General features: G+C 32.8%; 1 protein-coding gene across 4 annotated transcripts in view; it reads right to left on the minus strand.

The window, feature by feature from the left end:
• Positions 1–17,410, minus strand: part of LOC145248848 (serine/threonine-protein kinase SIK3-like) — a 373,744-nt gene that overhangs the window by 20,573 nt on the left and 335,761 nt on the right. For all 4 annotated transcript variants that reach the window (XM_080110571.1, XM_080110569.1, XM_080110570.1 and 1 more), the window contains 4 exons: positions 15,552–15,879; positions 10,847–10,956; positions 5,282–5,421; positions 2,684–2,835 (listed from right to left, as the gene is read on the minus strand). In XM_080110571.1, the coding sequence (XP_079966697.1) occupies positions 2,684–2,835; positions 5,282–5,421; positions 10,847–10,956; positions 15,552–15,879 (730 nt within the window). The remainder of the gene's footprint in view (positions 1–2,683; positions 2,836–5,281; positions 5,422–10,846; positions 10,957–15,551; positions 15,880–17,410) is intronic.

The raw sequence follows: 17,410 nt of genomic DNA on the forward strand, positions 1-17,410 counted from the left end.
TGATACCTTCAGACAGCCTAATCTGGTAGCCCCAGCAAAAACATTGTGTTTGATATAAAGATTCACAAAATAGATGCAACTGAAGAAAGGCTGAGGTTACATTGACCAAAACGTGATAACATCCAAGGTGAAAACGTTAGTCAAAATAATCTAAATATTATACACTAGCAGGACTTGTGGAAATTCCACAGAATGAGAAATATACTGAACTAGCATAAGTACCCAGTGTTGCCCGGGTGTGGAGAGGTGGTATGGTAAGTGTGCATTGAGCAACCAACCCCTTAAAAAAAAAAAAAAAAAAAAATACCTGTGAGTACCTGTGCAAAAAAAAAAAAAAAAAGAAAGAAAAATAGCCACGGTAGCCAAGAAAAGGAGGTAAAAAAAGGAGAATAAAGCAAACGCGTTAACCCTCTATCCCACGGCGCGCTTGTGACGTCACGGCCTTCGAAATAACGTCTTTTATACATACGTCGAGATCGGTACGCACATGACTTTGCAAAAATGTCTATGCTAAAAACTGACCCCTCCTTGCGAAAAACAGCCCAGTTGATGGTCAAAGAATTAATCTTTTTGGCCAATTTTTCGACATTTGTCATCCAAGAGATTGATCTTTCTAATGATATCAATTTTGTCAGACACGTCTGTCGAAAGTTTTTGCGAGACACACACACACATTTTGCCTTTTATATATTGGACTAGCAGGGGTACCCAGTGTTGCCTGGGTGTGGTGAGGTGGTATAGTAAGCCTACTGAGCAACTCAGCCCTAAAAAACAATGTTTCAATCGATCGAGTACTCGTATGAGTGTAAAGTAAAAAAAAAAAAAAAAAAAAAAAAAAGTTAGCGGCAGTAAACAGGCTTGAACCTGTAAGGCTAAGAGGAAAAAAAAGGTGAAAAAAAAAAAAAAAAAAGGAAATGCGTTAGTCCTCTGCCCCATGGAGCACTTACAATGTTACGGGCCTTCATAATAACCCCTTTAAAACATATGTTGAGATCGCAAGGAAAGAACGGATAACAACATGGAAATGTAACTGCCCAGAAAAAGAAGTATGTGAAAAACTCCCCTCCAGAAGAAGGATGCGAAGATAAACTATTCTCTTGATATTGAGCACTTAAGCAAACTTGTTCAATGCTGCTTCAGTCTAGAAAGATTTCTCGCTAGTCTTTTGCAATGAAAAACAAAGTGCTAATAATTCAGTTTTATAAATAACAAAGTAGAATTTGTAGTCTGATGCAGCTGACAAAAGTTTTAGCAAGACATACAAACATATATACATTCACACACAAACTGACATCTGAGATTATATTATAGATTAACAAACATGTTTTGATAGTGTAGTATCTGTTCTGATGCGACACTTCACTTTTTCTGTTCTCAGTTAGTGAAAGAGAAATCCTTCATGACTAAGACAATTTTTTTTTTTGTTCCTATCCAGTTGCCCCTTTTCGGGAAGCTGGATTTTCCCCACATTAAAAACCGACCTTGTGCCTAACTCTTCCCTGGTGGGGATGCAAGTAAATAACATGTTTTGGTAAAGCTGATATTTTTCTGGATAGTGCAAAAATTTTTTTTTTTTTTTTTTTTTTTTTAAACAGAAAAATGAATAAAATGCATGAGTATGAATTTATTAAGATTTCTGTGAAAATAATGTCTATTCTATTTTAAATATAGAACGGACTCAAATGAGATAAATTAATAACTATTAATAAATACTCAAAAACTAATATTATGCTACATAGTTCAATGCAAATAATAAAATTACATTATAAGAGAATTTTCCTGCTTTACAACTGACTACAATATGGTCGTCTTCAAGACTAATGTGAACAAGTTCTTGATGAGCCGTCCCCTAAGTAATCCAATTTACCAAATTTCCACTACCAACGATTACTACAACATTTTCTCCATTAACCCTTATCCTCGAGTGGCATCCAGGCCTTGATAAGTGGTGACTCCTTTGTAAAAAAAAAAAAAAAAAAAGACATGGTTGAGGTCATGCCTATCACTATATAGATTTTTACATATTCATATAGTAATGTCAGTAGGTAATGAGTGAGTTAGAGAAATTAATACATGTTCAAAATTTGTATTATTTGGATTCTTTGGACTGCTATTCTCATTTTTAGTGTTACTTGCACAACGTTTCAATCAATGTAACTTCCGGACGTCTTTCGGTCGACCTTGTTGAACTCGGGGATCTTCCTGTCAAACTCAGGAATCTGCACATCGTTTCCACAAAGACCTCTGATGCAGTGGATAGAGTACTTGGTAAAATTTAGTTGTAAAAGTTACTCTTCTGGAGGTTGAAGGTTCGATCCTCAGTGTGGGTAACACCCAAAACACAATAGTGAATTACTTAGAATTTTTACACAGTCATGGATGACAGACAGAGCATGCTATGCCCGTGGATTAAATAAAGAGGTTCCGTTCAAAATTTTGTGCAGATTCCCCGAGTTTGGCAGAAAGATTCTCGAGTTCGACAAGACACACTTGAAGAAGGTCAGCGGTTACATTGACCGAAACATTGTGAAAATAACATTCAAGGTGAGAACAGTAGTTCGAATGATCCAAATAATATGAATAATCGATCCTTATCTCAAAAATTCAGAACCATAACATTCAAAATTATTTTTTTAATTTATTTGTAGTAATTGATTGAATGAGAAAATATCGTGCACAATACCTGGAGTGGTTTCAGACCGATGTAGGCCACTACGCCGCATGGTTCTGACTGGGTGGAGACTAAGTTTCTTCTGCATTTCTTCCGGAATTTCTTGAACAGCACTGGACATGGCCACAGTGTGTCGCTTGGACAGGCCTCGGTTATTCATGTAGCTAAAAATGAAACAAATTTCAAATTTTTTTTTTTAATTTTAGATTTCATGTATTTTAATTCCTTTAAAATAATGCAAATGTTGCTCAATAGTGTATACATTAACAGAGCTGAAAATGTAATCATTTAATAAATGTTCTGATATTACTAATTGGCACTTGTGCATTACTGTTTTTTCAGATAATGTTTTATTTTGAGTTATTGTATTACTTCAGTGTATTTGTTTTTTGTTTTGCTATTATATTACTTTATTATTAATGTTTTGTGTTGTTGGATTACAGAAAGAAGTCAAACATTTTTTTTTATTACTTTAGTGTATTCATTTCATTTTTAAATAAGTTATGCAAAGCATTGGCATTTTCGGATAGGGTCTGCTTGAATTGTCTCTCCTTGAAAGGACTTCTTAAAAAATGAAAACAAAAAAATTGTTCAAAATAACAGTGATGCACAAATGCCTGATAATTTAATAAACGTCTTAATTAACAAACATAAAAAATTTATAAAATTTTATATATATATATATATATATATATATAAAATTTTATAAATTTTATATATATATATACTAGCAAAAGTACCCGTCGTTGACTGGGTTCAAAAACAGCCTACAGAAAATGGACTTAGTTATTAAAGTACTAGCGGGGGGGGGGGGATACCCGGCGTTGCCCGGGTGTTTGGAGGTGTGTGTTGGTGGTGGTGGTGGGGGTTTAGATCAAAACAACCCTCTTAAAAAAAAAAAAAACGTTGGCCGGGTGTTTGGAGGTGTAAAAGAAAAAAAAAAAGTTTTAGTAGAAAGGTAGGCTTGAACCCCGAACCTTTGACGTGGAGGTGGAAAGGAAATGGAAAAAAAAAAACCCTGCGACCTAACCATCTCGCCACGGGAACAAATGAATTGATAAGTGTGTTCAGTTGACGTTTATAAACCGAAATTAGCAGGTGCGAGAACGTCAAGTTGTGTGATGTTTGACATAGTTTTGCGCTGGAAGCCAGTTTCTGTTTTCCCTGCTACGCGGCGATCAAAAAATATCTCGAAAATAGCTTGTAAAAGTTGGGTAAATTAAAGATAGCTGCGACCGGAGTTCCTTAGTCGTAGATATTATTATTTAGACAGCATATAAAAAGTTTTAAGAAGGAGCGTTTTTTTTTAATTTTTTTAAGAAGGAACGTTTTTTTTTAATTTTTACATTTTTCATTTCCATACTTTGTGGACCAGGCGCGAACACAGACCCCACAATTTTTATTTTGTGTACGCGCCTGGTCCACAAAGTATGGAAATAAAAAATTAAAAAAAACGTTTACATGCGTTTTTGATATGGATGTACATAAGAATACTTTGATAAGTATGTTTTAACTTAAATAGAGATGGTATAATAAAATTGTGGGGTCTGCGTTCGCGCTTGGCCTCCATAGAATGGAAACAGGCACAAGCTTTAATAAAGACTTTTCGTATCTATCTGCGTAAGTATACTTTGATAATTATGTTTCAGTTTGAAGAAATATGGTATAATAAAATTATGGGGGGTTTGTTCGCGCCTGACCCTCATAGAATGGAAATATGTTATAAAGTTTAACAAGGTTTTTTAATATAGATCCACAGAATAATGTGATAAGTGTTTCAGTGTGAACAGGTATGGTATAATAAATTATGGGGTTTATCTATTTTATTTTTACTTTCATCATATTTTGCTTTGGTTTTGATACCCCCAAATTCGAAGCTATCTCTTTACAACCCTTCCTTTTCATAACTTATCATACTTTCGTAAATCAGAGTCCATTTTCTGTAGGCTGTTTTTGAACCCAGTCAACGACGGGCACTTTTGCTAGTATATATATATATATATATATATATATATATATATATAATTAATAGAAATCCACCGTTTTTACACAGTCAAAATGAAATTCAAAACATGAGTGTTAAAAGATCAGACACTTGCATTATTTTTATTTTCTAAATAAATATTTATTTATTTAAAATTTCTAATTTCCAGCTCATACAAAAGCCTTCATCAGGAAGTTTTAGACAATACATTTTTTTTTTTTTTTACTTGGCATGATGATGTTTGAAACAGTCTCTAGTTGTTGAAGATAGAGATTGGTCACTGTCCTTCTAAACAATGGATTTCTATGAATTTTAACACCTGTGCACATGATTGAGCACTAACACACTGAACTGGATAAGGCATTCTATATCTCCAACAACTGTATATAATACATGTGCAAAAACACACACACATATATATATATATATATATATTATTTTTCACATACACACACATGTATTCGTACATGTCCCTAAAGTGTGGAGGCAACTATTCAGTAAAAAGAGACAATTCTTCCTAAACTCCCAGGGGAAGTAACTCAAACTCATAATTATCGCTTGAAAAATAACACTCGAAATATAACAAAAAGAGAGATATTAAAAAAAAAAAAGAAAGGAGAACTTACTTGGACACAGCTTCCTTATCTGGCTCTTGGTCCGAATTACCTTCTTCCCCGGTGCCTGTCCCACTAGTTTCTTCAGTCACAGAATGTGGAAGCAAGGGACTATTTAATGGTAAACCCACAGGAGAACCAGTGTTTGTAGTCTAAAAAGAAAATGAAGCATACTTTAAACAATGCACACAACACTTCTTTTATTTGTTTACTAGCAGGGAAACCTAACGTTGCCCAGGATTGAATGATGATCAATGAATGTTTCACACTCACATATTTTTTATTGCCATCAAAATCGGTGAAATCACCCATCTTTCAATCAAATTGATTACATGCTCAAATTGGGTATCCATCGCAGTGCACCAGATGTAAGCTTCACATGCCTTTTCCGCAGTGACTTAGTTCAGAATACATTGTAAGTCTACATTGCACTGTAGAGAACCTACTATTCGTATTATAAAATTATCTTTTTTTATATAAACTGGCTTGAATTAAAGTTTATAATGCAAAAGTCAAGTATCATGCTTCAATTATGCTCTAAAAAAACATTCATTTCGAATGCGCTCCTGTCATATCAAAGAACCGACTGTTTAGTTATATGCCTGGCCCTACTGTTAGTGCAGTGATAGTGGCTTCAATTTAAATTTAAAATGAAAAAGTCAAGTATTATGGTTCAATTGTGCTTTAAATAGAAACATTCATTTTGAAGGCACCCCTATCATATCAAAGAACTTACTATTGATTTTATATGTCAGGCCTTTTTGACTTATATGGTAATAAAACTTCTTAAATGCACGTTTGATGTTAGGCTGTGTAAGGTGTTAACTTTGGTCAAAATCGCCTGTTCGATTATCGATACTTATTGAAGACATTCAGATACAAAACCAATCTAAGAACACTGCCAGGCACATAAAGTACCTTCGTGTGAAATTTCAAAAAATCAGTCCAGCCATTTTTGAATCCATAGGGAATGAACTCGCACATACATACAAAGTTCCTTTATATATTAGTAGATGGGTAGATAGATTTTTAATTTTACTTCAATGTAAGATCTCTATATGAGATGCATAGATATTTAAATATTCCATTAAAGTTCTCCTATACCTCTCAGACATTTAGTAAAGACACAAAAACACTCACTTCTCTCTACCCGAGAGTAGAAGTAGACTTTAGCGTAATTTTCCACAACCTTGTAATTCTTGCTTCCATTATTTTGCCTTTTAGTCCTCACAGTCCATAAGCCATGTTTCTGACAAAGGGGAAACAATATCTGTTTTCTAAGTCAGAATCTATCGATCTAACTTTTATTGAAATAGTACTTAGCTTCTCATATGAAATGGATTCATACCTTGTCTGGAGTGATTAAAAAAACAAACAAACTATTATACTATATCTTTCTTGTGGTCTGTTGGTCTTATTGGATTAGAGGACAATAAATTCATTTGGTCTGGTGGAGTATTCAGCATAGTGGTGCTAGTTGAGGCAACATCACTTGTAGAAGGTGCACATTGCTTTTGCAAAAACTAGTATAAGCTAGTCATATTGAGGGGATCTTATGCTTTGGTTTGGTTGTTTTACGGCATATCAACCCTTTTTTTAGGTTACTTAATGCCGAATCCAGTTATTTTGGAAATAGTATTCATGTTGCATCCAGTTATTTTGAAGAAGGGTTTTATTCTTCAAGCTTTTTTTTTTTTATCTTCAATCGCTAGTTTGTAGTGTTTGGTTTGGTTGTTTTATAGTGGATTTTATCATTTGTGTTCCCTGCCCTGCAGAACATGAATGAGTTTTGCAATGGAAGAGGGAAAAAGATTACAGTATTAATGTTTGGTACATTTTAAGTTAAGAAACTAGTCAGGAAGTGGGGAGATAGAAAGAGAAAGAGAAAGGGGAAATGAGAAGAAGAGAAAGGGGAAAAAGGTTGATTGTTTTTTTTTTTTTTTGGTTTTGGTTTTGCAGAACATAATTAAGTTTTGCAAAAGGAAGTAGAAAAAGAAAACGCATCAATGTTAGATGCATTTCGTCTAAGGAAGCTGATATCTCATTTATGCTTTGAATAAAAATTTTTTTTTTTTTTTTAATATTTGGCCAGGGTTTACTTGTAGTGCGAAGTATCCTCATGTCAGGTTGTCTCGTCAAACCTCTGTAGCAAGAAAGATCATAAACATTTGAGAACGGGGTCGAGTAGGCATTTAAATTCTTATTTTTCTCTTTTTTTTGGGGGGGGGGTTAATTTTTTCATCATTTTGTTCTAGTTGGGGATGGGGCATCCTACCAAATGCCAGACATTCACCCACTATCTCAGACATTCCAACCGATAGATCTTTTTAAGATGCCAACAGTTCCTTTAAGTGCAATTGTTTGTAATCTCTCTTGCACTTGGTTCACCGGGTATATTTACCAGGTAGTTTTTGAAGTTCTTGTTCCTATAATTACTGGAATGATGGAGATCTTTCTAAACATGCGTATTCAATACTTTTATAGGGAAGATAGAAAAATAAACATAAACAATGAGTTTTAGCATTACTAAAAACGTCATACAACGGAAACTTTTAGTAACAGATAATAGTCCTCGCTTGGTTTATAAATATAACTAGCAGATGTACCCAGTGTTGTCTGGTATTAAATGTAACGTTAAATAAAAAAAAATAAAAAAACAATGAAGTAAAAAAGGAAAGAAACCAAAACATATGCATGTGAGTGATTTTTCTAAACTGTTCACTTCTTGTAAGTAAAAAAAAAAAAATAAAAAAAAATAATCGAGCTGAGATCAAAACCAAAATTTAAAGACAGTAAGTATGATAACAATTAGGCCAGATTGACATGCTCTTTAAAAAGTGTTTTCAAACCTACTTATTCTTAACATAAGGAATCTGTCATGTGAATGATTCATGCCTGCACATTCGTGAAATATTTGACAAACAAGTGAAAATCTGATGACCTCACCACGTAATAATTTAAAAAAATATTAAAAAATGACGAAAAGAAAACAAATTGAAAAGAAAAAAATTGAAAATGAAAAGAAAAAAATTAAAAATGATAAAATCAAAAAATTATTAAAAGAAAAAAAAAAAAATCAAAGAATGAAAAGAAATTAAAAATGACGAAAAGAAAAAAAATTAAAAATGATGAAAAGAAAAAAAGAAAAAAATTTAAAAAAAATGATGAAAAGAAAAAAATTAAAAAAAATGAAAAGAAAAAAATTAAAAAAAATGAAAAGAAAAAAATTAAAAAAAATGAAATGATGAAAAGAAAAAAATTAAAAATGATGAAAAGAAAAAAATTAAAAATGATGAAAAGAAAAAAATTAAAAATGATGAAAAGAAAAAAAGAAAAAATGATGAAAAGAAAAAAATGATGAAAAGAAAAAAAATTAAAAATGATGAAAAGAAAAAAATTTAAAAAAATGCTGAAAAGAAAAAATTTTAAAAAAATGAAAAGAAAAAAATTAAAAATGATGAAAAGAAAAGAAAAAAAGAAAAAAATTAAAAATGATGAAAAGAAAAAAAGAAAAAAAAATGATGAAAAGAAAAAATTTAAAAAATGATGAAAAGGAAAAAATTAAAAAATGATGAAAAGGAAAAAATTAAAAAATGATGAAAAGGAAAAAATTAAAAAATGATGAAAAGGAAAAAATTAAAAAATTATGAAAAGGAAAAAATTAAAAAACGATGAAAAGAAAAAATTAAAAAAAATGAAAATAAAAATTTTTTTTAAATGATGTAAAGAAAAAAAAAATGATGAAAAGGAAATTAAAAAAATGACAAAAAGAAAAAAATTAAAAAAATGACAAAAAGAAAAAAATTAAAAAAATGACAAAAAGAAAAAAAGTTTTTAAAAATGATGAAAAGAAAAAATGACAGAAAAAAAAAAAATGGTGTTAGCATTGTACAAGTTTACCTATATGTGTATGTATAAAATATTATGAATTAAAAAAAATTCTTATATTAGTGATGGGACGATTCCAATACAATTACTAATTCTGTATTAAATTGCGGATTCCGATTCTTTATAAATCTCTAAATATTTAACTATAAAATTGTATTTCTCAATCTACATCATTAACGATTACTACACTACCACCATTCATGAACCTTTATCTTTGAGTGGTAAGCGGTGACTCTCAAGTAAAAAAAAACAAAAAGTAAAAAAAAAAAGAAAATAAGAAAAAAAAGATTCTCATCCAAAAATTTAAACTAATTAAAAAAAACAAAACAAACAAAACTTTTATACAAGTTTGTACAAAGTAAAGAAAAAAAACAAACAAAACTTTTATACAAGTTTGTACAAAGTAAAGAAAAAAAAAAAATGGGATAGTTGGTCATCTTTAACATTTACTGTTTAGTTGGATTTTTTTTTTGTTCGAGGGGATGGTGGCTTTTTTTGGTGCATTTGTACCCCCCCCCCGATGTACATATCTCTGACAAACGTGTTTTGCAACAAAATCCCACCCCTTCATGGTGAAGATCCCTAGATGCCAAACAGTCTTCTACTCTAATAGTTTCTTCCTCTAAACTGCTAGCTTTTGATATTCTCTCTCCGCTTCCCTGACTGTAATGATATGAAAAAGTTTAAATCTAATTTATAACATGTCTGCCTGTCTGTCTGTCTCCATATTTTCAAACTATCTCTTTCAAAACTAAAAGTTGCAGAGTAGCGCTAGGGGCCCTCAAATGATTGGATTTTTTATGGACTGTTCTTTTATGGATCTTTACCTGGTTAAAGTAGTAAAAAAATGGGTCAAAATTGAAAAAAAAAAAAAAAAATGGGTCAAAATTGAAAAAAAAAAAAAAAAAATGGGTCAAAATTGAAAAAAAAAAAAGGGTGAAAATTGAAAAAAAAAAAAAAAAAGGGTGAAAATTGAAAAAAAAAAAAAAAAATGGGTCAAAATTGAAAAAAAAAAAAATGGGTCAAAATTGAAAAAAAAAAAAAATGGGTCAAAATTGAAAAAAAAAAAATGGGTCAAAATTGAAAAAAAAATCATTATACATTTTGTACATTTACCTTAATTTATTTTTAATCAGTTCATATGGGTGTCATATTAGTACAATGGTAATATGTCATCAGTTTTGAAGGTTACAGGTTTGCTTTCGGTTTTGATTCTAGCTGATGGCACCCAAATACTTTCATTTTTTTAACTTTTGAAATCACGACTATAATATAGTATATATACGAAATCTGGACAAATTAAAATATCATATCTAAGCATATCTTGCAACTGCCCCCCCCTCGCTAGTGTAATGTAAATGGACATCTCACTCATCTTATATAGTACCCCTGTAAATATGGTCCTAAGTAGTAACCCTTTAAGTCCAAGGGGTAATATGCTTTGTTTGGAGTGAATAAAAAAAAATAATAAAATATATATATATCTACCATTAAAAAAAATTTTTTTTTTATTTTACAAACCTGTGTAAAAGTTTAACCACAACTTGAGATTTTTTTTTTTTTTTTTTTTCCTCCTTCAAATTCCAATCTGATGAGTAAGAAAGTTAAGCCAGTCTTGAAGAAGAAGAAAAAAAAAAGATCTACAAATGTACTAAAAGTGAAAAGAGAAAGGTAGAGAAAGTTACTTACTGCTGTCAATCCTTCTCTACTGCTCGGCTGGGACTGCTGATGAAAATGGCGTAGGAAGCAGTGAATGTTGGCACCACCATCAGAAGCACGCCGACAGAAATTGGAAGATCCTAAAAAGACAAAAGCAAGCATAGCATAATAAACGACTTGCTCTATTTATTTTGGACTACTATCCTCTCCCGATACTATACTTCTGCTTTTCTATCCTCCTTCCGTCACTGAAAAAGAAATTCTTCATGACGGGGGCAATTTTGATTTTTGTTCCAATCCAGACTACCCCCTCCCCCCTCTTTTTAGGAGGGAAGGTGGGGGCTGGATTTTCCCCCACACCAAAAATTGACGTTGTGTCTAACTCTGCCCTAAGGGAGAGGCAAGTAAATAGGAACTAGTATTTTTTACCTTGGATTTTATTTTCACATTTCGGCTGATGCAATCTCCAACCTTCTTCAGCTGTATCATTTCAAACATTTGAAATTTTTGTCAAACTAGGGAAATATATGCAAAAGTCTACTTATTGGCGTGTTAAAAACAGGCAAAAGTTATAGCCCCTTGGCTTAGAATGAATGCTTTATGCCAAGTTAATATGGTTAAATTTGTTCTCATTTTTGCATGAAATGGATACCATAATACCTAGTTCACCTACCTCTTATCACGACAAAGGTCCATACAAAATTTCAGCCAGATCGGTCCAGTAGTTTCAGAGTAAATTTGTTAGAGTAAATGTGGTATTTGTGGTGACTAATCGCTATTTCACCCTAACTATGCATTGCATGGATACCATAATACTTAGTTTGTTGCACCATATCATAAGAAAGGTCCATACAAAATTTCAGAATAATAGACCCAGTAGTTTCTGAGAAAAACTGGAATGAATAGATACACCAAATGAAATATAATATAGATTTCAAACATTTGGCTAACCTAGTGGGATGGATTGTTCTTGTTCCATCAGCCATGGTGTTAATTTTTATATAATTCTCAGTTATTATTGTCTGTAGTAAGTAAGGATTGAACCATAACCTCCATATTTAGAGCTGGTTGTCAGTGGACCCGTGGAATAGCAGTTAAAGGAAAGTCTTTTGACGGTTGAAATATTTTTTTGGTTTTGCAAGTTAAATATTCTTTAAATAAATAAAACAAATGCATCTTATTTCTTTATTTATTGATTAGGCTTTTTAACCCGTTAAAAAACAGGCAAAAGTTATAGTCCATTAACTTGAATGCTTTATGCCAAACTCACGACTGAATATGGTTAAAGTTGTGCTCATTTTTGCATCCTTATTACTCCCTAACTGTGCATCGAACGAATGTTATAATATTTAGTTTGCTGCACCTTACTATAACAAAGGCTCATAGAAACTGTCAGCCAGATCGTCTCAGTAGTTTATGAGAAAAAGTGGAATTAACAAAAAGAAATATAGCAACTTGTAATAATTTAAATCTGTGAAAAACAATAAACTCTTTTTCTACTGTAAAAATAATGCATGTGAAATCTTTTTATCATTTTTCTTTTACCTCCTATTCCCCTTACCTCACCCCTTTTTTTTAACCAAGTAAGATCTGTGACTTACTTGTAGTTTCATTAAATACTTTTATATGCAAAATCCGATCCCGCATTTTGCTAATTCCTGCCCTCTGATGAGAAGGAGAGTATTTTTTCGAAACTCCGCGGATTAAGGACTATCCACTTATCTTGTGCTTCCTTTTTTAAAATTAAATATGTTTTTAACTCTTTTTCAAGATGTCTTTTAACATGTTTTATTAATCATTTGTTTATATATATATATATATATATATATATTTTTAAATTTTTTATTTGAGAGTAATTAGTTACATATGGTTGCTACAAATATCCATCTGTTTCAGTCAAAGAGACTTCCTCAGGCGACCCAGAACCTCTTGATGCCAAAAAGAAAAAAAGTGGGTCGCCTGAGGAAGTCTCTTTGACTAAAACAGATGGCTATTTGTAGCAACCATATGTAACTGTTTACCCTCAAAGAATAAAAAAAATATTTTGCTCTTTTTATTGAGCACTATCTAACAATCTCGTTGTCTTCATTAGTCCTGAATTCTGAACACCTCAAACCTGATTGTATCACTAATATATTATTATTATATCACTAATATATCTACTCTAATATAAAAGTCACTAAGTGTTTGTGTGAGTTCCTTCCTCATAGGTTCTAAAACGACTGAGGTTATCTTTTGCAAATGTCACACAAAGGTAATTTATATGTCTGGCAGTGTTCTTAGATATGTTTTGTACAGAAATTCATCTGATGAAAATCTAATCTTAGAAATAGTCTCTCTTATAGATAAAAAAGAATTTTTACAGGGAAATATTTTATGTTACACCAGACAAGAGAAATAATAAAATCTCAGCAAATCATTTCTTCTTAAAAAAAAAAAAAAAAGATTTGCCATCTGGAGATATAACTCAGTGGTAGAGCATTCTACTACAAATCGAATAGTCCCCTATTCAAGCCCGTTTTACAATTTTCTTATTAATTAGTTCAGTTTACGATAAAAAGCAGAGGTACCATTTAAAATCACTGCAAATCATTTCTTCGTTTGTATATTTTAAAACTAAACATTAATCAGAAGTGACTTTTCCAGGGCATTCAGTGTCAAGCCTGTTATTCTAAATAAACGAAGATGGAATTTGATGAACGACATTATTATTTTTCATTTTGTTTTGTGAATTAATCCACGTAATATATAATAATCAAAAGAAGATTGATTCTATAATAATACATATGCAATCTGCATGAATTAAAATATTATTTTTAAGCATATTGTATGACCGGACAACGCCGGGTGAACAGCTAGTTATTATTATATCACTAATATCTTATATCATAAATGATATGCTATTATTATTATATTATTATGCAAATAAAATAGACAAATGTTTGACATATATGACATCTGGGTCATTTCATAAAGGTCAGCTAGTAATCTAATAATATTGTATGTTTCTCCAGCTCTCCTATACACCATGCTAGTCTAATAACATGAAATCAGCAGTAATAATATCTGTATACTTTCAATTTCTTATCTTTTTTCACACTATTTTTCTCTTTGTCCCTTCTTCTACTGGTTTCTTCAACATTTTGTTTTACTTTTCGGCTTTTATACCGTGTGCTAATGGTTACCTGTCATAGCCCCACTTCCATAAATATCAATGCCTCCGTTCAGTCTCAAGAGACAATGGACATCCCTGTAAAGGTAGCTGTGTATAATTGTGAGGTATGGGTTGCGCAAATCCCCAACCACACCTCTCCTGAATTGGTACTGTTTTGATCCTGTGGCAAGGAGTGGCCCAAGACTGACTGGAAACAATGCAGAGATAGGTAGAGAGAACATACAGCACCTGGAAATCCCAAATAGTCACCCATTTTAGTACTGGCCATGGTCAACTTTGCTTAACTGCTGTGATCTGACAGGAACTGGGGTGTCAAAGTGATAAATATATATATAAAATATAATCTATATTTTATATATATATTCATACCCCTATTGTCAATACTGATTTATAATTATTAGACAGGGTTGGTTTTCAGGAGAGATGGAGAAAAAAATTCACTTGCAACTTTAAAAGTCCAACAAATTAAATGCTTGTACTGCTTTATGTGACTTTGAGAATGATGCGGTCATGTGACAGTTTTATATTTCTTTAGACAGTCATACTGCTTCCCGTGAAACCGATTCTTTCTATCGCTCTAAACATTTTTTCACAGCTGAGGCTAATCTCCATCTTCGGCTGCTGCTAATAGTTTTGCTATTATTTGTTTGCACATTTTTAAATTCATACGAAAATAAAGTTTTAGTTGTAAGGTAGACATTTCCTATGAAATTCTTCAGTTAAAAACGTTAATCTCTTTACTGATTTTTACTTTAAGGTGATTATTTAAAAATGGGCCATCTTAAGAGTCGTTTGGGCGGGACTAAGTAATTTTAAAAATATATTGTAAAGTATTTTATTATATTGGCAATAACATAAAAATTAGCTAGTCAGAAGTAAATTTGGAATTGTCAGCTTAAATAACGGAAAGATCTAAGAAAGAAGCTCTGTTCATGGAAATTTTCTTTAGTTTTAGGCAGATAGAAAGCGACTGAAATTCTTGATAGTTGTTGTAGCTAGATGAGTGTTTGTGAAAGTTACGGGGAGGGGGCACCATTGATTGAAACGCCATTGAGCACCTACAATTAAAGTAACAAAGCAGAAATAGACTCACAACGTCTCTTCTGTGAGAAAAAGGAAGTAGGGAGGAAAAGAGATCCTCACTCACTAGATTTCGAATACGGTTTTGTACCCTGTCAAGGTAGGAAAAGGTACTCTTAGCAGCTCCTCCTTGGATGTGACAACAGTACTCCATCTGTGGACGTATTTGACTCTTGTACAGATAGAGGATTGCATTGGGAGTGAGATACTTTCTGGAGCGGTAGAATGATCCAACCATTTTACAAGTGCTTTTAACAACGGATCTGATGTAGGTGTTCCATTTCAGGTCAGGAGTGAATGTCAGTCCCAAAAGATTGTCAGAGTAGGGCGCTTCCTCAAGATGAGGGATGTTCATTTCAATAGGATGAATAGCAATGTTCATTTCAATAGGATGAATAGCAATGTTCATTTCAATAGGATGAATGCAATAGGATCTTATATGAAAAATGCAAAAGTTAAGGCACAAACATTTCAACGTACCTGGCCCAAGAATTGGTGGCGGCTGAAGTAGGTTTTGGTCCCGTCGTAAACTGGGCGAGTTGGGTAGTTCATTATGCAGCTGATGAGGTACGTTTTGGGGTAGATTTGTGTTGGGCAGTGGTGCACCAAACGGCATCAGGTAGTTGTGCTGAGGAGGCGTGGCGATGATAGGCTGGTGGTTGGCCAGCTTCACACGCACATCTTCAGGAATTTCATGGCGAGCATCACCGACACCGACTGTATGTCGTCGCATAGCCAGGTAGCGTGCCAGGGCTTCTGGAGAGGGTTCTTCACTGTCGGAATCTGATTGCTGTGATATAGTGTCTGACTGAAAAAACAAAAGCATCAACATAAGAACAAAGGAAAATGAAGAGTCGGACAAAAAGGGCTTACAAATTTATTACTCTTAAACAAGTTTTCATTTCTATTCTTAAGTAGAAAAAGAGAAAAAAAGATGGGTATTTTTTACTATAAACAAACTGTCATGGCATTTATTAGGTAGATTTCTATCAGTATTTTGGTTTATTTGTGAGTTTTGAGCGATTATCGAGACTCTGAAGATGGCAGCCTCATATCAGCCATCTTGTTGTCGGTTTAACTTAAGCGCTTGGCATTACTTGTGTTTCCAACTTAAACGCTTTAAAATAAGTCAAAACACCAGAAATCTATCCAGGTAGGTAGAAGAGTAACTTTTCTTGCTTTTGGTAACATTTATCTTAATAATTATAAAACTCTGTGGACCGTCCGGCCGCCCTTGCTTGCATCTTGTCTATTCAAAACAGTGTTGTCATGGAAACCAGCTTGTACTTAATAAAATTCGCATTACTTTCGACAGTCCAACCATATCTAGTACAAATAAATTTCAGTCTTTGCTTAACTTGTAGTTTTAATCATGAAACTATGTTTCATGTTTTGGTTTCAGTTTCAATTCTAGCTGATGGCACTCGAATCAATTTTTTTTTTTTTTTTTTGTACTTTTGAAATCATGACTTTATATTGGGTACAATATAACATGAAATAATTGACTCCATAATAAATACGAAATCTGCATAAATTAAAATATCATATTAAGCAGATTTTATAACCAGGCAATGCCAGGCGCTGTGCTAGTTTCTTGACCACTTTTTTGGTTTGTTGTGTATAGTAGAACATGCCCAAAAGAGCATCTCTTATGACAATAACTGTCACCATTACTGAGAGACGACCACATGTTAATGAGGCAAATAGCGGGCTGTGTCCACGGTACAATGCTGGTATATTGTTTGTAAAAATAGAGAGAAAAAGAGGTTTGTCCATCAGAACGATGAAGACCATCTGATTATCCTAGGGATGATGGATGCTTTGTGCAGGGAGTTTGTTTAAAGTGATGCTGCTTTGTGCAGAGCAAGCCTCACTTTCTCATCCTAACCAGCTTGATCCAGTGGCAGGACAGTGCCAAGGCAGCTACAGGTCAGGTGAGATGCAGGAGCGGCCGGAAGTGTCAACATCATCCTGCATACAGTACCTGATATTCCCAAATGGTCAACCATCTGGCACTGGCCAGGCTCAACAATGCTTAACTTTGGTGATCTAACAAGAACCGGTGTGTCAATTATGTCACATAAACATTCTTCATAATGAGGATTGAGGAACACATCATAAATTGCTTGTTACCATGACAATGTTACACAAGATATTATGACTGACAGTACTCCCAAGAATTATCCGCATACTCATTTTTGTTTAGATAGGCGAGTTGTGTAGTGTCTGTTTTGTTTTATTGAGACAATCCTTCCAGGAATTATCTTCTCCTTTATTTTTAGTACAAGCAGTAATGTAGTATCTTTTCTATGGTTATGAGATCATCATCCCAGAATGGG

This window comes from Euprymna scolopes, chromosome 27 (genome assembly GCF_053919585.1).
Source record: "Euprymna scolopes isolate OS-2025 chromosome 27, ASM5391958v1, whole genome shotgun sequence".
Lineage (NCBI taxonomy): Eukaryota > Metazoa > Mollusca > Cephalopoda > Sepiida > Sepiolidae > Euprymna > Euprymna scolopes.